Source organism: Drosophila subobscura, chromosome E, assembly GCF_008121235.1.
Source record: "Drosophila subobscura isolate 14011-0131.10 chromosome E, UCBerk_Dsub_1.0, whole genome shotgun sequence".
NCBI lineage: Eukaryota > Metazoa > Arthropoda > Insecta > Diptera > Drosophilidae > Drosophila > Drosophila subobscura.
Genome location: NC_048531.1, coordinates 19,630,053 through 19,651,234, shown reverse-complemented (window position 1 = coordinate 19,651,234; position 21,182 = coordinate 19,630,053). Strand labels below are relative to the sequence as shown.

General features: G+C 52.4%; 3 protein-coding genes across 3 annotated transcripts in view; 1 reads left to right on the top strand and 2 right to left on the bottom strand.

Moving 5' to 3' along the window:
- Positions 1–21,182, top strand: part of LOC117891889 — a 61,660-nt gene that overhangs the window by 25,636 nt on the left and 14,842 nt on the right. The window lies entirely within an intron of this gene.
- Positions 172–665, bottom strand: LOC117891898. The gene is made up of 2 exons (XM_034797702.1): positions 430–665; positions 172–374 (listed from the first exon to the last, which is right to left on the bottom strand). The coding sequence occupies exons 1-2, from the start codon at positions 619–621 to the stop codon at positions 192–194; spliced, it is 375 nt and encodes a 124-aa protein (XP_034653593.1). The 5' UTR covers positions 622–665; the 3' UTR covers positions 172–191.
- On the bottom strand, positions 5,411–10,349 carry LOC117889970 (paired box pox-neuro protein). The gene is made up of 4 exons (XM_034794536.1): positions 10,255–10,349; positions 8,658–8,863; positions 8,502–8,581; positions 5,411–6,812 (listed from the first exon to the last, which is right to left on the bottom strand). Exons 1-4 carry the CDS (start codon positions 10,347–10,349, stop codon positions 5,511–5,513), a joined length of 1,683 nt encoding a protein of 560 aa, XP_034650427.1. The 3' UTR covers positions 5,411–5,510.

The window sequence follows — 21,182 nt, the reverse complement described above, 5'->3', positions numbered from 1 at the left end:
GAATTTGTTGCTGGAAACATTGCTGCGCAACATTTTGTAAACAGTTCCTTGCAACATTGTGTAAGCACTGTTGTGAAACATCTTGTAGGCGGGAAATTCAAATTTGGATAAAATGAATTTATGGAAATTCAATACAATCTTCCACTTCGTTGTATATATCAATAGACTGCGACTGTGGAAAGACCCCAATTTCACCGAGCACCATATTTACAAGCATAGATTTTGACTTGATAGGAGATGCCGTCGCCAGGATGCGACTGGAAGTGCAGGGTCATATTTGTGTGGTCCTCTCCGCCACTGACGAGCCGAACATAGCCTAGGCCCTGATCGTATCCGGTGAGCGCCCAGCTCCTGATGATCTTCGCCTTCTCCCCCTGCAATGGAAATGGCTCAGATTTGCGTCCCATGAGGAGCATTTAGTTTAGGTACCGTTTGATTGAACACCAATTCGTGCTCAACCACCCGCTCTCCCTCTTCGGGCTCCACGAACACCATCTCGCTGTGGATCTTCTTCTGATGTTTCCACTCGCAGCCGGGCGCTGCCCCCACACCCTCACCTAAGCTGCAAATTCCAATGGCCACGACAGCCACGAAGAGTCGCAATTTAGTTCTCATTTCCATTATAGCCGTCGGAAAAGTGTTGCGTCCTCGATCCGCGTTTAATCAGAACTAATTGAGCCTGAAAATGAAACCCAAATGTAAGTCTCAGGGAGGAGAAGCTGCAGCGAAGCGAATCAATCGGAAAGGCTTGGATTGATTTGATTAAAGCCAAACATTTTTGCTTATAGATCTTCAAAATGTGTGGCTAATATCGGTACTATGATAGCCATACAATGGCAGTTGTCCATTCCTGAACCCAGAGGCCATCAAGATCCGTAATTAAGTTGGCCCCCATGTCGAGTATCGAGTATCGAGTATCATTTCGTGGCGTAGGAATTGCATTTCGCTCGGATATTTACAGTTAGCGCTTGTCAACCAGGAATCACCGTTATGCCGCTGCAGGGCCCCAGGCGGATGGGAAGAGGGGAACAGAGGAGAGCAGAGAGCACGTGCCCATCACGATAAGAGGCGCAAACAATTTGACAATTTAATGTGGCGACAATCAACCTGCAGAGAGCACACACACACACGGGCAGAACAAACCGCAGAACAGGACTCAGCTTGAGGAGTACTCCAGGACTCGCTGACAACATTAGGCCCTGTCCGTAAGAAGGGGAGTCGAGTCTATAATTATAATTCCATTACCATTACCAGCGCGAAGGAGGCGCGAGCCACTCGTAAAGAGCAGGGAGGAAGGGGAAGAGAGAGATAGAGAGAGAGAGAGAGAGGGGAGAGAGGGGGGAGAGAGTGAGTGCAACAGGAACAAATTGGAAAGGTGCTACACAGGCAGAGATCCTGCGCGGATCCTGTGTGCCCATCAAAGACAATTGAGTGGAGTAATTGCCGAACAAGACCAGGAACCAAAAGACAGTCAGGAGTCAGTCAAGAGGCTAATGATGGCCAAGGATAATGCGGGCCCCGGCCTCGTGTTAATGTGGCCAGTGCGGCCACCGAGCAGGTGAATCGCCCGACGAATGTTTCGCCCGAATGCGGAAGTATGCGCATTTCGTTTGATTTGCTGCAGCGGATCCACATTTGATGGAATGTCGAAACAGCGCAGAAGGAACCCCCGTTCCGCCTGGCCAGCAAATTGGAGGATGGAGTGCACCACAGCTGCCAATCCGTTGCTAAACCACGTTTTATGAGCCACCAGCCAGAGCAGCAGCAGCGGCAGCAGCAGCGGCAGCAGCAGCGGCAGCAGCAGCCCCACCTGGTGGGGGTCGACGCGCATTCGGCGATAAGAATGTCATAACAAAAACTCCCAATTAAGTACATCAAACAGCGAGTGGAGGAGTAGCTTCAGCTGCAGCTTCAGCCACAGCCACTGCAAGCTCATTTGCATCCAAGAGTTTCGAGGGCATGGCCATTCATCATGAGCCTCCTCGCAGCGCAACGGGTGACTGGGCACAGGAGATGCTCCTCGAGAGAGACAGAGAGAGAGAGAGGGGGAGAGGGGAGGCGCTGAGCAGACAGACGTGTGGCGTGTTGGCTCCTGTAAGTAGTTAACTCTGACTTTTATTGCCGCACAGTCGATGGACCACCGAAGGGTCATTGGCTCTGGCCCCGGATCGAAACGAATCGAATCGAAACAGATCGTATTGTATCGTGTCGGATCGGGTCTCCCGTTTTGCGAAAGATCTCCGCTCGAAGTTCACACCCAGATTCGAGATTCATTTCCGCCCCTGGAGAACGTCAAGCCAGAGCCTGGGACCCAATCAATAGAACCCACAATAAAGGTTAATTATGTAAATGTCACACAGTTGGCTTCTGGCTACTGTGGCAGTCTTCCACGTCACAGCATCGTTGTCGGTCTATTTCGACCATTCCAAATGCCCAGAACCCAATAGCCAATAGCTAATAACAACTCCAATTCCGATTCCGAAACGCGCTCAAAGCCCACAACTTAATGGTCGCTGTGGAGGAAGGAGAAACATTTCAATTTTTTATTAGTTCACATTCGGTGTCTCAACCTGTTGTCTGTCTGACGAGAGTCGAGAGTCGGAGAGCGTTCTAAATGAGAACATAACTGCTTCTGTTGGCCACACCGTCTGTCGCTCTGTCTGGCTGTCTCGCTGTCTCGCTGTCTGTCTTGGCCAATTAACCCCTTGTTCCTTCATATCTGTTGGCCCTCGCCCTGGCCCTGGCCGAACCCTGTCTTTGCCGCTTTTTACGGTTTAATTGTGCCCACAGCCAGAGCCACAGCCAAAGTCGCGGCCACAGACAAAACAGAGAAATCAATCTCGAATCTCGAAATGCGTTGACAACTCGCTCTCGTCCCAGCCCCAGCCCCGAGCCCGGATTGCGAGTCACCTCTGGCGGGAGCACCTCACCGAGAGGTGCATTTAAGTGCACCTTTAGGAAATTAACCATAAAAAATTGCTTCATTTAAGCAGGCAGCAAACGACAAACAGCCAGCAGCCAGCAATCCCCGGCACTAAAAACTAACAAAACCGAGCGGTGGCCGGCCAGGGCAGGGCAGGGGACAGACAATGTCCGAAATCGAGAGGAGAAAAAGTGTCAGCAGAGCAGAGAGAAGAGCAACGGCAACCCAAGGGCTTGGGGCGAGAGGTTCTGCCAAGGGCCAGAGGGCCATGCCCTAGAAAGCGGAAGCCCCACTGGAAAGAGTGTGAGAGCCCCGCAAACAATTACAAATCTCTTCGAGGATGGATGTATGAATTCATAACTCTATCCCCTGATAATCTCTGTCCTGTGTCCATCCTTTCTCCACCTAATTAAAGACCATTCATTGTGCCGCATGCTGCTGTCAGCCATCTTACCCGCTGCTGCAACCCCCAATCCGTGGTCCGCCACGATCCCCGTTCGATCCAATTCCATTCCCATCCCGATGTCGTGGCAATGTCAAACATTTGGATCTGCTAATCGCGTAAAACATAACACCATTACCGCCATAAAATAAATTTTCTGCCATAATATCTGTCGCGCAATGCCGGGAGAAGGGCTCTAAGCCACAGCCACAGCCACGACACAGCCACGACACAGACGACAGCAAACGACTGCAGCGACGACTGTGGAGACGACGACGGAGACGACGACATCTTGTGTCCAATTCCGATTCGATTGCAATTTCCAATTCCTCAACAGGATTTTGATTTATGCCGAAATCGCGGAGAGCCAAGCAGAGCGCAGCACAAAAACCAAAAACACAAATCAAACGCAAACAGCGCGACGAAACATTGCAACAATCCATGCCCCAGCCAGCCAGCCAGCCAGCCAGCCAGCCACAGATTCAGTCTCAGAGTCTCAGTCTCTGCATCAGCTCCATCTCTGCCGACTCTCGGTCTGTAGCTCCTGCTCCCATGTTGGCCAAGTGGCAACAAAAAAGGCCAAAACGAGCGCGAAATCCAAACGCGAGCGGCGCGCGCGTTTTTTGTCGCGCCAAATGAACACAGCAAAAAACGCCCCGATATCCGTGGACCCACTGATGCCCTGTAGCCCTGTAGCCCTGATGCCCTGATCCTCTCTGCTCTGCCTCATTGATATTTCGAGCGCGAGCGTATAAAAATATTCTGTTGTACCTTCGGCCCCAATCCCAGCCTGGGCTCGCGGACTCGCGGACTCTGGGCCCTGGCCTAAAAGTGTCGCCCGAGCGGGATCGTCGCGACGATCAGCGATCATCATCGATCCGGCGATCGATCTTGTCTGCTGCTGCCTGTCTCTGCTCGCCGCTCTCTGCTTTGCTCTCTGGTTGCTTTTTTGTGCGGCTTCCCTGCTACCAGTGGCTGTCAGTCATAGTCATGCCAGGGCATTCCAATCTGGCCATGATCAGGAGGCTTCTTTGGCTGATTCTGCATTCCTGGCCGTCAGTTTCCTTGCGCGCATCCTCAACGCCTTTTAGCATTGTTTATGAAGTGGAGTGGAGGACGTGGAAGGGCTCTGCCGAGGAGCGCAGGAGGAGTGCCAGGATGCGGAATCGCGGCACCGCCGCCGCCGCCTGCACGTGATACAATTATGGCAGATTTTTTCCACTGCTGCATCCTTCGCTCAGGTCCCTGTGCTGCTCGCATATTTAACGCGCTCTCCGCGCGGCACAGTTCCTCCATTTTTTTTGTCGCGCTTTTGCATAACTTAAGGCTTGCCGCAATTGTTGCGGCAATTATTTTTAGCCAGCAGGCAGCTCAGCGCAGCTCGGCTCGGCTCGGCTCGGCTCCCTTGCCAGCTGATTTATTGGTGGCATATTCAGAGTAGCCCCCGATCTGGCTGCTGCTTCGGCTGGGAAAGTTTTTCCCAACTTCACACCTCGTCCAAGTCCGACGGCTGCTCCCCAGGCGGCGGCCTGCTTATGAATTCCGCTCACAGTGCCACCAGCTTCGACTTCGATTCCGATTCCAATGCCATTTTCAGAGGCAGAGGCAGAGTCAGAGCCAAAGCCACAGCCAGTGGCAGTTCCATTGTCGCCTCTTCGAGGTGCATGTCTCCTGCCACCACCACCACCACCACTACCACCACCGCCGCTGCGGGCGATCGATAGTTATGGTCGTGTCAGACATCCTGTAATTTTGCACTCGATGCCGGCCGCAGCGAGCATCGATCGTCGAGCCTCTCGCGGCATCTGCCCCCATCCCCAGTTGCAGTTCCCATTCTGCTCTCCAGCTTGTTGCAACTTGTTGACACTTCATTGGCGCGCAAGTTAATTAAGGGGAAGCTCTCCTGCCCCTGCCCCTGCCCCTGCCACTGCCACAGAGACGAGACAGAGACAAGATACCAGAGACCACCAAGGGGGGCCAAAGCACTTCATTTACTCGTGTTACTCGGATAAAGATACTTTATTTTATTTAAATATGGTATTTAGAGATACTGGGGGAGGGGGGACACTTGGGAGGGGGAATGCTTCTACTGCTACTATCTATATACACGGCTAAAACTGGGACATTCGGAGGCGCTGCTCCACCTTAGTTGACAACCTCCACGCTGCAGTCCTCCTCCTCCTCCTCCTGTTGCAGCTGCTGCTGCTGCTGTTCGTCTTCCTCGTCGACGGGCACCACCTCCTCGACCGTGTCCACGGGCAGGGGCACATCCTCGTTGGAGCCATCCTGGCTGCTCTCGCACGAGCTGGAGGAGAGGCACTCCAGGTGCTCGCTCCGTCGCTTCCCCTCCATCAGACTCGCCTGCGACTCGCTGCTGAGACGCAGCCGCTTCTCCGGCTTCTTCAGCAACTCCTCGATGGAGTAGGGGTTCCGCTTTCGACTGTGACTGTGACTGTGGCTGTGACTCAGCAGCTGTCCCCGCGCAGCGTTCAGGGAGAGGGCGGCGGGCGAGGACTTGCCGGAATCACAGTCGCTGAGGGCGTCGCCAGTCGCACCGGGCGTTGACAGATCGATGGAGCTCTCCGACTTGGTGAATCCTCCGCCATTGGTGCACTCCGACTTGATGAATCTCCCGCCATTGGAAGCTCCGACGGCCACCGCCGCCGCTGCAGCCGCAGCCATGCCGTGGGGCAGGTAGCCACCGCCGTAGGGCAGGAACTGGGCCCCCGTGGCGGCGGCCTGCATGTGGGCCTGCGTGTAGTACAGCAGCGAGGGGTTCCACAGCCAGTGCTTGTGCAGGGCCGAGTAGCTGAGATCCAGGCCCCCCAGTTGGCTGGGCACTGACATCCCTCCGCCACCGCCACCGCCACCACCAGACACGCTCGCACTCAGACCGTGTCCGTGTCCATGTCCATTTCCATGGCCATGGCCATGTCCATGCCCATGTGCGTGGGAATGTTGTCCATGCCCATGACTGGGGGGCATCTTGGGAGCGGGCTTGAGCGGCATCTCCCCTCCTGTAGGGGTCATCATCATTGCTGGAGGCTTTGCGTAGCGTCCGCCGGTGGGCGTGGCTGTGGCCGTGGGCGGGCCATTGGTGCCTGCTGCTGCCTGCGTCTTGGGCGAGTGGCTGCTGTTGTTGTTGTTGCTGGGCAGCCCGTACAGCTGCGAGGGCGTGGCATAGCCCGCTCCCGGGCCACCCGGACCCCCGGCACCCGCTTGATGTGCTGCAGCGGCGGCCGCTGCATTCTGCTGGCTGGATGTCATCTCGTCCGTCCAGAGGCCACTGTGTCGCAGGATGCGATTGATGGAGCTGATGGACGGCACGGAGCTGGGGTCGCAGACGCGCTGCGCCTGCAGCTGCTCCCGGATCTCCCACGCGAACATGCCGCTGTTCTCCTCCTTCAAGCGAGTGATTTTCTTCACCACAGTGGGCGTGGCCACTTGCTGGAATAGCAGAGAGAGAGAGAGGGAGAGTTGGATAAGATGAGTTGGATAAGATGAATTTGCGGGTATAAAATATTTGTAGACAGGATTTCCCTCTGCTGCTGCTTTCGAGAGCTTTTTCATAAGTGAATCAATTGTCTTCGGGACTGTCATTGGTATTAGATCACTTGTCCGCACATTCCTTTCCCGATAAAGCGTTTTCCATGCCATAGACACTGCCCCACCTCCTTGGCTGTCTGTTCCCTCTGTTCCCTCTGTTCCTCATCCCCCAACATGCGCATGGAACGAGCCAACGATTAATTGCCGTGAAATTCAATTGTGCACCAAAGTAAAACTAAACCAAACTAAAGGGAGTTGAAACCCTTCGCTTGGGGGCTCAAACAATTGCAAAAATGTGCAAAATGCGCACGGCGCACTGCTGGCCACGCCCCTTTTGAGCTGTCATGTTCAGAGATTTGCATCGGACTCCTCCACTGTGCTGCAAGTTGTGCTGCAATGGGAGGGCAGTTCCCCCTCTGTGGCATATGTTAATTTGATGTGGAGACTGCCAACGGTGGCGCCTCCGCTGCTCACGTGTGACGTGGCAATTCATTAAAAATTCATAAATACGCTTAAGGGCAAGAGAGAGAGGGAGAGAGGGAGAGAGAGGGAGATCTTATCGGGCATCTACACGCGCGCGCAGGCCCTTAGTTCTGATGGGTTATAACATGCTCTTGGGTCTGTGCCTGTGTCCGGAATAGAGAACGCTTTCCCACACCCCCCCTGGCAGTGTCCCAGGAAGGGTGGCTGGTAGTGGTGATGGTGGTAAGGGGCCTGGGGTTGGACACTTTATTGACCCAGCGTAGGTGTTAAATGCGCGTTTTGTTCGAGCGAGTGCAGGCGGTTATTGAATCACCATGTAAGTGGGTGGATGGGTGCATGGGGGGGGGGGAGCTACCTTTCTCCTCTACCTATTCCATTGTGCACTTTGTGGGCGTTGCAACTACCGTTAATTAGGCGTTCTGTGCGCCGTCGACAAACATCGCACCTGAACAATTGTTTGCGTAAGCAGAAGGGGGAGAGGGAGAAGGAGGACGAACCACGGATGGTATCGTATGGGTCGTGATTCGTGCTTATCGCCCCAGTTTATTCCATTATCACTGGAGACAGTGGAGGAGCGGAGTATCACCATCATCGTGCCTAGGGGACATGGACATTGTCGTCACTTGTGGGTGCGGGTGTCCCTGTGTGTGTGTGTGTGTGTCTGTGCCCGTGAAGTGGAGCAGCTTAAACGGTAGCCACGCACTTGATTGGGCGTGCGAACCCGCCAGCTGACAGCCTGGGGGAAAGCGTGCTCCGGCTGGGCTTATCATCGGGTGTCGAGCAGCAGCAAGCGAGATTGATTTGTTGCGCCTCCACCCACGCACGACCCTCACTCAACCATAAAAGTTGTCACCATGGAGTCACTCCCCCAACCATCCATCCACATGGTGGCAGCCCAAACACATGTAAACTATCTGTCGGGCTTCCTTCCCTTCCCTTCCCCTCCCTTCCTTAACTTATCTGCGTTTTCCGTGCTTCCATGTTTCTGTGATACTTTATGGATTTACTGCTGTGCGTTTGATTTTTATATAATCGTTTTGTTGATTTCATGCCCGCCCACACGCCAGACCCGATCCCCGATCCCAGATCCCCGAGCCCAACACTCACCTTGGTCTTGCTGCCACCAATGGATCCCGGCCGGATGGAGCCCGTCTCATGGTATCGTGTCAGTATCTTGGAGACGCAACCTGCGCGAAAGGAGAGCAAGAGAAAGTGGCTGTAGTGTGCGGCAGGACTCGGACTGGTGCCGCAGCCAACACTTACCATGGGAGACCAGCAGCTGGCGGGAGATATCACAGGGACGGACTCCGCACAGGGCCAGTTCCACGATCCGGAGGCGTGTGCAGTCCGGCAGCGGGCGTCCATTGACGAAGACTCCGCCCAACTGATTGATGCCCGCTTGGCCTGGAAGGAAGAAGATTTTCTCATTAGATTCGAGTTCGAGACTGCCCCTCAAGCTGCTTGTGTGCCTGTGCCTGTGCCTGTGCCTTGGGATCTTTCATTTGCATGGCAAACATTTGGGAATTTACGAGTACTACGCGTAGCTACATCTTGCCTCCTCCTAAGCCCTCCCCAATAAACCGATCCAAAGCCCTGAAAGATTTACAATGGCCTGCGAATAGTTAGATGTCTTGGGGCCCGTGCCCAACGATCGTAAAGCCGAGCGAGTACTCGTGGAGTATTCTTCACTCCACTCCACTCCACTCCAAGTAATAGCCGTATCTTCTGGTGTGGCACTTCTTTTTTTTGGGTAAACGCTTAGAGATCGCATCTGGGCGGGGGATGGGGAACCACTTGGAACTCTGAGTTCATTAGCGGGTTATTCGATAGCCCTCGACACTCCACTCTGGACTCGACACTCACCTGTATGTGGCATGATGGACAGGCTGAAGAAATCGATTCCCGGCGTCGTCGTCGTCGGTCACCCAATGTGAAATGTGATCAACAATTCAATCCAAAAGTGATTCGTCGCTGCCTCCGTCAAGTATTTTGGTTGAGTTCCACTGCTGCTGCTGCTGCTGCTGCTGTTTGTTGTTTAGTTAATCGCTGAATTTTAATCAAATTTCAAGCAAGAACGCCATAAAAAACGCTTTGATGGATGTCGTCGTGGTCGCTGGCGCAGCTATTAGGATTTGCTGCTGCTGAGACAGAGACAGAGGCTGATGCTGGGGATACAGATGCTGATGCTGATGCTGCTTCTGCTGTCTCCTCAGACGTCGGCGGCCCACTCTCCGAAGAGTTTTTTACGGCTTCCACGAAATCGCTGCTTGCTGCTCTGCCACTCTCTGCCGTTGTGGCCAGAACCAAACCGAACCGAAGAACAGTGAAAATCTAGTAAGGAAAATACATAAAACTTAATTATTTTATAAAACTACTACGCGGCTCGGTTCGGGATTTAATGTGCAGTGGTTTATGTGCTCAATGGCCATGTCCACTGGCCACTGGCCACTCGCCACTGGATGGTGCCCTGGAGTTGGCTTACCTCACCGACGCGGCGGTAAGGAGTGCTGCACCATCATCCTCCACTGGATGGCAGTATCTCAAATTAGCTGCTTATCAGGCACATTCTCGACGCAGCGTGAACTGCTGCCCCATTATCGGAGGGGATAGCGGAAGGGGCAGGCGGTAGAGGAACGGGAACGGGAATGAGCACGTCCTCTCTGTTGCGACATGCAATACACAAACACACACACACACACACACACACACCAGAGAGTATATGCAAATGCCGGCGGTAACAATTAAAATGAATTTTGGCCAATTGCTCATTTGGTTAAATAACGTGGCCCAAACCCCGAAAAAGGAGCCACAACCACAGAGCCACAGAGATATGCAAATGGGCTTTCAGCAACGGGTTTACTGGCGGGTGGTTTCCGCTTCCTGTCGCTGTCGCTGTCGCGGGAATGAACCGGGCCTGGCCAGGATTCGAGCCTGTCGCCAGCCTGTCAGAGGCATGAAAACGCCCGGGAGCAGCGGTACCTGAAGAACCGTATAAATCAAAAGTGTAACTGCTCTTGTCCCGCCCCACTCCCGTGGCAGTCCACACTTTGTCATGGCCATGTTATTATGGAATTCACATTAGATTTAATTGCAGAGTCCTGCCGCACTCCCGTGCAGTCCTGGGCCCCGCTCTTCGGATACTTTTCAGCTCGTAAAAGGCTCCCCCAGGAAAGGCGCGTGCACACACGCACCACACTCACATGTCGCACTTCCTCCCTCCCTGCGCTCCCGCCCGTCTCTGACTCTGAAATTAAGTTGTTCATTAGGTTTTTTGGCTGTCGACGGCTCTGTTCCGAGTTCTGTTCTCAGTGGTTTGCCGCCGCCACCGCCGCTGACCGTCAAACGGGAAACTCGTGCTGGCCGTTAAGGCCATAAAGTTCGCAGTTGGCTCTTGGCTCTCGCCTCATTCCTCGCATGGCCTGGGGCCTAAGCTTAGACCGCACCGCGATAAGGATTCCATTCCACTTCATCTCCATCTCCACCTCTTGGCCGAAACTGTTTTGTTTTTGTCGAAAGTGAAATAGACATTTCGCCCCAAAACCAATTTAGATGCAATGAGAAAGGGTTAACCCTCTCCCCCCCTGTAAACGTAGCTCTTCTACTTGGCGTGCCGCCCGACTATTTGCCTGTAAATGTGGCCCTAATCGAGGCCAATGAGCACTTGAGCAGTCAAGCGGTTCTGGAGAGTTTCTACCCCTAAATTGGGCCAGGAACTGGGACTCTTCTTTGGCATATCTTCTAGGGCGGAACTCTACCCAGGGAGGAGCCCTTTTTGGGGGATCTTTACTCTAGGAGTTCTGGATTTTAGCTTATCCGCAGAGAGATCATAATGGTTGCCACTATTGATAGATGGATCTACGAATAATCTCTCCCGATTCTAGCTTGGTTCTTCTTGGATGTGCATTTTCCAACCCTCAGTAGAAAAACCTTTGGGATCATGTTTGAATTTGATGGAAAATGGCATAAGGGAATAGGCTCTCCTCACAGATGAGATCATGTCTAAAATCGCATGCAAAACAGAGTTTCAGGTCCGGTTAGGGAACATTTCTGGAGAAATTAGACTATCGAGGGGGGAGAGGAGCAGCAGGAGCACTTCGGGGAGCACTCATCAATGGGCCGTAAGTCTCAATTAGTCCGCGTGCACATGTCAAGCGTAACACAGACATAAAAACCAATAGAAATTAGTTAAACATGCAATAATTTAAATCGTGCGATTACCGAGAGTGGAACCGACAGGTTGTCCGAGCTTCTGTTTCGGATCTCCGAACCCCGGGCCCCCACTGCTCGATCGATGGAGAGCAATCTGTGGGCTGCTGGATCGGAGGCTCGCTTCGGGGACTGCGGCATTAACAGCCGCTAATTAAAATAACAAAATTATAATAAAACGTACGCTTCACAATTTGAATATGATTAGCCGTGGAGCAGAGCAGGGGATCTCATGCTTTTTCTGGACCACAGAAGAGACCGGCCACCGGGCACCGTCCACTGTCCACAGTCTAGATTTTAAGTAAGTTGTCCAGTGGCTTGTTGGGATAGAAAGCTTTGAGAAATCAATGAGCCATAATGGCTATAATGGCCACTGGTCGCAGACCGAAGACGGCATGACAAAGAATTAATTAGCATACGATTTTTGGCTTTTGTTGGTGTGCTCTGGGGGGCTACGTCTGGGCCTGCTCCGTGGGAAAACTGAGAGCGATAATTCGATGATCATAGATCTGAGATGAGTTATCCGCATGCGGCGGAAGTTCAATTGGGAATTGGGAATATTTTTGGGGATTTTTGCAATGCAAATTCGAGCTGGCAACGGGGACGGCTTCCCCTCAAAGGTGGAAATCGGAGCAATATCCGTCCGGTGGCATCATCTACTCCGAATATTCATTCATAGCGGAGACTGCAGAAGCAGAAGCCATCGGCTGAATGGAGTTTTGGCTTCGTTCCGTTCCATTTCGAACCGTTAGATTGTCGTTCATTAAGAAATAAGCCGATCGGCGGACAGAGGGACAGTGGGACTTGGGGACTGGGGGACAGAACTGAGCGATGTGTTGAACACGATAAGCAAATATCATTGTCAAGTCTTTCAAATAATGCCGCAACCTGATCGCGAGACTCGCCTCTCGCCTCTCGATTTAATGATTTAGTTATACTCGTCCGAGAGATCCGATTGGGGTACCGAATTATGCGCAAACAAATTGATTACGATCGTTTATGGTGGTCATTATGGGTTGCAGGGATGCGGCCAACTCTTAATTAAGTCTCCAATAAGTCAGCGACATTATCGCTTGTCCACTATCGGAACAATGGAGGCTTTCCACTCACCTTTTTGAGCTCCCTTGAGAGACCGAAAGAGACGAATCTCTGGAAATCCACTTTGTGTAAACTCTGCTATAATCAATCCTCTTAGCACTTGTCACAACTTCACTTTCCGCTTGAGTTTCAGATACAGACTTTGCGATACACTTGTTTCCGTGCTTTCTGGCTTATCCTGGCAAATCAGTCAGGTGTTGGCGTTCGTCTCGCGACGGGTGGGTAGCCTTGCTCTCGGGTGTTTCAGGTTTTCGGGTTTTTATTCGGGGAGTATCGCGTCGCGGCGCACCTTGTCACTCGACCGTCAAAATTTCGACTAAATGCACGCGAAACGCGCTGCCAGCGCATCGATCATTTTCTGTTGTGGAGTTTAGCGCCCGTGGTCCATCAGCCAGCGCTGGCTACTGCGAGACTCCAGCACCAGCACCAGCACAAGCACAACCAACAAGCAACAACAATACCAATGCGAGGGCCCAAAGCGAAACTGAAAACCCACCGCAAGGCACGCACACACCGAAAGAATCTTTCACGGCCTCACGGACGGCAACGTTTTTCTGGTGTAACCGGTTTTTCACGGCACCGCCGGCCGCCACAGTCCCAGCCCCCATATCATCGGTGGGCCAATGAGCGTGCAACATTGGTGCGCATGCGTCTGCGGCTGCGGCTCGCGCACTCCCATTGGTCGAGCCCATGGTCGAGTGTGACTGCGGCTGCTCTTCCGCTGCGATGAGTTCCCCTCCCCCAGAGGCTCACTCGACACAGCGCACAGTGGGTCGAATGAAGAGGGAGCGAGACTATAAGTGGAAACAAGAGAATGAAGTTTCTCTGGAAGATTTAGATATGGAATATCAGATGATACGTGGAAATAAAAGATAAATAGCATGGAACGGAATGATTTTTGGGACTGAAAGTGACTAAAAATTATTCCAATTTGTGTTGCTTCTGATAGAAATGGTTGAAAAATTCAAAACATTATCTTTTCCTTCTGCACTTTCGAGCCGCAGAGCAAACCTTTGTCCATTGGCTTCTCTCCGTTTGCTTTTCTGCTGCTTTTGTTCCACTGTGCACACGCCTGTCCTGTCCTTCCTTCGTTTTCTTCCGTTGATTTGCGCTTCCTAGGGGTAGTCGTTGCCGTAGAGCGTTGCGGCAGCGTAGCCGTAGCCGTTGCCGTTGCAGCCACGTTCCGGCCAATCGGCAGAGGCAGAGGGCAGGGCAGCGTCGCACATCCGCAGCTGCAGCCGCATCCCATACCCATACCCATCCACTTCCACACACTTCCCGGATCCGAACCCAAACCCGATCACAAAGTGACACAGCAGTGGGCATAGCCGTTACCCTGGCGAAACAGCCACAGCTACGGCCACAGCTACGGCTGCTTCCCTTCCACCTTCCGCCTTCCATCCTTCCTCCCCTGTGACCTCTCTGCCAGTGGGTTGAGGGTGGGGTGGGGTGGCTCCTGGCATGGGTGGTGGCGTTAAGTAACGCTTGGCGGCGGTGCCTGCCGCAAGGGCGTTAATTGAATTCGACAATTGTCGGCTGTGGCATTCACAATCGAAAATGAATTTCCAGTGCGACTGGCGCTGAAAGATAAAACTGTCATATTGCTTGTTGATTGTCAAGCAGGGTAGGGAGGGGGCCTCAGGGTGTGGCAGGGTGCAGGTAGGTTACATACATATATTGATCCATAAATGGGACAGAAAATGATGGAAATTAGTTATTTCTTTCTTGGGGGGAACGCGGAATGACAACGACTAGGTCCTAGTCCTGAATCTGTGTCGTTCTGTGGGCTAAGCGCCATGGCCCTCTGGCTGAACGATGGAGATGAACCCTTTTGTAGCCGCGTGGCACATGCAAATCCACTTGCCACCAAAAACCACAAAAACCTGTGCGAAAACATGCAAAATTCTTAGGCCCAGGCCCAAGGTGTGTCCGAGGAGGACAGCAGCGGCGGCAGGGGGGAGGTAAATGCTTGGCAGGAACTGCTGCTCGGCAGAGATAAAACTGTCACAAAGGTTGGGGGCAACACAATGCCAGCCAACAGCTTGTCCTGGTCCTCAGCCTCATCCTCGTCCTGTGCTCATCCCGGGCACAGACAGGCCTCCTCCTACTCGACACGACACTGTGAGCAGCAGCTGCCCGACTTTTCCCATGCAACCAAGCGCGGCATAATAAGATCAAGCGAGTCAGCCGTGCGTGGTGGCATCAACACACTCTCTGTGGCACGAGGACCTGACACTGACACTGCCACTGCTGCTGCTGCTGCTACTGGTACTCCTCGTACTGGTCCTGGGCCCACCCATCATGCAACGCCCAACGCCCAACGCCCAGCTAGCTTGTTCGTCACTCCTCCCGCTCACACTCCCTGCGTCCGTGTGTCTTGCTCTATCTGACAAGGCGATTATGTGACCAAAAGCCCTTTCAAGTGGCAGCAATTACCCAAACCCAGAGTCAAAACCGGAGCCCAAAGCGACCTACGCCCCAATTAAGGCGCACACACACAAATCTGTGTGGGAAGTGCGTTTAGCAGAGCACTTGAAGTGAGTGGATAGAAACGAATTCGAAATACCCTTTACACTATTCATCTCTTAGCCTTCTATCTATCTCTTATTCAACCATTTATTCATATGAATTATTCCATATTTACTCTCTTCCATTCATATCCATACATCTAACACTTTTAATATAATATATGTATCTGCTTATCATTTGCATGCACACATATTCACTTTATATATCCCATTATACATATCGTTCTTTGCATCTTGTATATCATTTTATATTTTATATATTTTAACCTTTTACATATGTACATCTATTCTTCTATATATCTATCTATCTATTGCTATTTGTCCCAATATTTTACACACCATTTATCTGTAGTTCTTTGCAGCTATATACATACATATCTACTTTGGGCTCTCCTTTCCTCTCCTTTCCTTGCTCTCTCTAGACAAACTTCTCGTACGGTTTGATATACCCTCCGCTCCTCTTTGGACAGGGCACTCTCAAATGAGCAACGGAAATGGGAAGTTTGGCCTTTTCAGCGCCTCGAAAGGGGGTGGGTGGTGGCGCAATTGTAATAAAAAGGGGGCTGGCCAATCGGCTTAACTTCTTCCGATTGACTTGGCTTTCCACGCGCCCTCCGTCAGTCCGTCCGGTGCGATCGCTATCGCTAAACAGGAAAACTTACACTCGCTTATTTTGTAATTGAAATGGAAATCCACTCCACTCCACACTTTGGGCGGATATTTGTGTGTATCTCTGGGATGCGCAGAGGGGTGAGTCTCCTACGGGGAAGGGAAGGGAAGGGAAGCGACACCCACATCACTTTTTGCCGCAATCAAAATCAAAAATCGAAATTCAAATTTAAATTCAGCTCAGAACCGCGCCACAGGCGACGCATTCCTTGATGCGTGCCCCCAGCTCATCATTATGAGGGGGCTAGAAGGCTGCAAAAAACCAAGACAGAAGCTGCCTCGGCTCGTGCCTGGGGGCTGCCGTTGGGTTCCAGGTTCCAGGTTCCAGGTCTCGGGTCCCAGGTCTCCTGTCTGCGTCTAGATTTCATGGTCCATTAATGAGCGGTGTCCGCCGCTGGAATTCGCCTGGGAAGCGGACAAAAAGTTTAATTCGCTGGCGTGGGCGCCCTTCTAAGGGGGAAATTAGTTGCTCGAACTTGCCACAAATTAGTTGCTGCTGCTGCTGCTGGTTTTTGCAGAGAGGGTCAAGAATATCCCGAAAGTATCTTTTCTAATTGCAGGGGCGGCCTAATTGAGGGTTTCTCTTGCTTTCGCTGCCATCGCATCGCTCGGTGCCTCTGCCTCTCTGGTCCTTGCAATCAGCAGATGCAAGCGATTCCCTGAAAATTGTTCAACACGAAAAAGAGGCCCAAGAGGAAGGAAGGATTCCTGTGTGCGGGTCGCCAAATTGGCGCAGGTTACGCATGTGCCTCAAATCATGAGCATTGCTGCAGCACTCTGCCACGCGATGATGGATGCAGTCAGGCAGGTTGCAACGCAGACTCGCCTCTCGCCTCACCGATGCACCTTGCGTCGGGGCCACGCGTGGCACAGACTGACACACAGACAGACGGACAGCAAATACCCAGAGGCCCAAAGACAATCGGGCCAATTTTGTTAACAGTTGCCGCCGACGAGGACAAGGACAAGAACAAGGCCGATAAGATAAAAGTCCCTATCCTTGGTCTATCCGCTGCAACATCTCATGCCGCTCGTCTAGGAGTTGCCTTTGCCACAGTTCGTGCCACAGTTGTAGGCGGACTGCTGCACGCGATTTGCGAGTGCCATAAAAACCCCGAAAAGATCTAGGGCAGGACAGACAGACAGGACAGACAGGACACAAGCCGAGTGGCATGTCAAAGCCAATTAATAAAAACGCAATTTCCACAAATCGAAATTTTTATAGAGTTTACAGAGTTTTATTGATCTATCTAGGACATTCCACACCTGCACAAAGGGCCAGGACCGGGCCGGGGTCGGATTGGGCGGGCAGATAAGCAAAATGAGCAATTACAGGAGAGGACTTGACAGGACTGGCCGACGCGACGCGACGCGACGCAACGAATTTTCTCACATTAAGAGACGAGCAGCAGAGTCCTCCGCGGCTGGCCCCGTCCTTCGCTCCACTGAACCCTGACACTGGGAAAATGGCCGACTACACTCAGAGGGAGACGGCGACGGAAACGGAGACGGAGATGGTGAGACAGAGACGCTACTCTCTCCCTGGTGAAAGAAGGGTGAGTCCTGGCCCGAAAGTTTGCGTGTGCTGCAGGAAGATGGCAACGAAGGAGCCGGAGCAGGACCTTTGCTTGCGATAAATTAAATGTCTGACATAATTATGGCCAAATTGAAAAGGAAAGAGGCGCAGGAACCGAGCCGCAAGGAGACAAAGCAGCAGCAAGGGACACAGGCAGGGACAGGACATTTATTGTGCCATAAAAACAGAAATTATTTGATCAAACACAATAAACACGACAGCATCGAGGCACCGCAGCTCGAAGCCGCTTGAAGTCGCTGACAGGCTAATGATAGGATGTGCCAAAAGGATATTCGATATAATAGGAGCCCTATAGATTGGGCCAACAAATCGATTGGGGAAAGCCTTCTGGCCCTCTGGAACTCTGGAACTCTGTGAACTCTCCTCTGGATGCCCCATTCCGGAGTGGGCCTCCTCCTGGAGGTGTGTGTGTGTGAACTCCCCGAACTACCCGAACTCCTCTTGTAATTATGGTTTTTATGGCTCGCAACGCCTCTGGAAATCGGCCAACACACATCATAGAATCAAAATCAATTAAACGCTTGTCTATGCCATTCTTTGCCTCAGCTCAAGCTTCAGCTTCAGCCTCAGCTCCAGCTCCAGCTTCCTCCTGCCTGAGCTGTAGTGAAGCCAGTTCCCATTTGCCATTGCCCAAGATCGGCCAAGTGCCGCGTCCAAGCCAGCAAAAGTGTTAAAATAATCATAAAAACTTTGCCACTTCGAGGTGGCTGTGGCTGTGGCAGTGACTGTGGCACTGATGTAGCATCGTTGTGGCATCGTTGCAATCGTAAACCGAGAACCGAAAACGCGGAAAGCGTTTGCCGGCCATCGCTCTGCCTAAATGCAATATTTTTACGATGCCCCAGCGCATCGGTCTTTGGCTGTCCCTCTCGAAGACCCAGTCCCCCTGCTCCCCCTGGCAACTCCGTGCTCTACAGCTGCAGTTCCCCCATTTCTCCAGTTCCAGGCTGTTCATTCGATCATTCGGCTCGTTCGTTGGGCCCTTTGGCGGTGGTCGCCGCTCCGCTGCACTCTGTGGACTCTGTCGGGCCAGGAGCAAAAGTCAAATACGGTAGCTCGACTAATTGAAAAATTAAAGTCCAGTGCTGGCCAAGTACTTGGGAGTAGCAGTGCTTTGCGTGGCACCGCCCACCGCCCCATCCATCCATCCATCCATCTATTCGTCCATTCATCCGTCCCCCCGTCCAGCCGTTCATAAATCTTGCGGCATTCCTGCAGCCAGCTCGGCCAATTGCTCATCCGAATGGTTATCGAGTGGGGCAATGCCTCTGGGGTCGAGTTTGCCTAGTTTCCCCCTCTCCAGCGCCCACTCCCTGCCACAGTCTGTCCATCCTGCCCCAGCTCCAACTAAAGCCTAATGTGGCAGGCTGCACACCTTGCTGCCACAGACACTTTAGGGAGGAGGCAACCCAACCCAAGCCAACCTCCCGACAGGCTGCTGGCCGGCTGGCTGGGGCAGCGATTATCGGATCGAAGGTAAACACAGGTTCTGCACTGCCGAAATAATGTAATGCTGCCAAAAATCACTTCTGTTTTTTGCACCCGATCCCTGATCGACGTTCTTCGATCTCACCTTCGACGTTGACCGTCCGGTCGTCTGCCTGTGTCGTGTGTGTGCAGCTGCCAACTGCAGCGAGCCCCGAGTGCAATTTGCGAGCAAGGGAGCGATCCTCGGATCGGATCGAGGGGCTTACCCCAAGGTGTGCAATCAGCCCGCGCGATCAGACGAAAGGGTTAGTACACAGCCCTTAATGCCCACGTTGGATCCGATGTTCTCTGTGGCTCTGGGGACTGTGGGCACTGTGGGGACTGTGGCATTTATAAATTATAACTACATTAAGTGCATCAACAAATTGCAGACACTTGGGGCGTTTTCAACAATGTCATTTGGGGAGGGGACGGCACTACAGGAAGAGCCGCCACCCAGACCCCTCCAGCGAGGTAACCACTCGAGAGCCAACCATAAATTAACCGTTTAATGTACTCCTCGCAGTACTGCTCGCAGGACACAACAAAGCCGCTGCAATTGTCCCTTTCGGAGTGCTGTCTCCCTGCTGTGGTTGTGGTGATGATTTTCTAATTTATTGCCTTATAAACATAATCAAATTCGCATCACAACAAAGCGAGCAACCCAGAACAGAACACAAGAGAACAGAACCCCTGGCATAGAGCCACTCCCGAGTCCTCGGGGGTCGAAACACACGCGACATGCTGCTTCTTGGGTGGGGTGGGGGATAATGATGACAGATCAGAGCGCATCCACACAATGGGATGATCGTCGGGGTTCGGACTCGGACTCGGATTCGGGCTTGGATTCGGATCCGCAACGGTTGTGCGGTTTACGCTTGGATTGCTCTCGCTGCTGCCTGCCCCCCTGCTCGATGGAAGTGATACTTAAACACCTCTGAAACGCGCACAGATTGTCGAATAACCGCATATGTCGATTGTCCTTGTCCTTGTCCTTGTCCTGCTCCCTGTCACTTCCATTGTCCTGGGCTTGTTGGCACAGCAACGTTACGTGTCATTAACTCTCCCAACTGCAACTCCGACTCCGACTCCGATTCTGACTCTGACTTTGTGTAGCTGTTGACATTTCTATCTGTCCAACGATTCCACGTAATTGATGCGCTTCCAAGTGCGAAATTCTCGGCAGGTGTCGGATTATGCATATGGAATCAATGCACTCCCCGCCCCGAGGGCTGCCAGGGAGGGATGGAGAGTGCGCAGCGGAAACTTGAATGTTCGCACATTTGCAGCTCATCAATTTTCGGCATTATCCCCGTCCCAGATCGTCAGCAGCAGCAGTTCATTCAACCTAGTTATGGACCTTCTTCTCCATGGTCCATGTTAGCGCCGTCTTGTTGACTTAATCGCCCCAAAACAATTTACTCTTGCTCTTCTGGCTCTCTGGCTCTCTGTCTCTCTGGCCCTCTGTCTCCGAACATTGCTTAAACGCTTGTCGCCTAATGATGGGGCAGCAACGGCGGATCCATCTCTGCCGCTGGAGGTATGAAAGGGCTGCTGAGGGATGGGATGCTGAGGAGCTGTGCCCTCTGCCCGCTGCCCCACCGCATTATTAAGCCATAAAATTGAAAACTTATTATAATTACATAAACGTACGCCTCAACGCCTCCAGACATGGCAGGGAAAGGGCTCTCCACGATGCATGGATGCTCAGAGACGCAACCAAGGAATGATTTTCGGGGCACACGCAGCATCCTGCGCCTGCACCGTCCTCGAGTTGCATTTAATGACCAAAGCAGAACAGATTTTTGCCTCAATGTTTTGGCAGCGCCTCCTTGCCGGCGGCATAATGAAGGGTTCGAGGGGCTTGGCAACAAGCTGCAACGAGTGCGCGTAGCTCTGGGCTCTGCTCTCACATTATCGACATTACCATTGCCATTAACCATTACCAGAACGCAGATCTGCACGGAGCTTGATGGCCTGGCAATTGCCGCTGCTACGGTTACACACGTGGCCCGACCACAGACCACATACGTTGACAGTGGCCACATTTCGAACTCTCTCAGGTGGCAAATAGCTCTATCGAGGTGGCATGCTGATTATGCCTTCGATGCTGCTTAACTTGTACTTAATACCTAACTTAATTAACACTAAAACGAGATCTGAAGAGTCGTTTGTTTGTTGCCATTCAGCTGCTTGTTCGCTTCGTCTGTTTATTAGAACAAA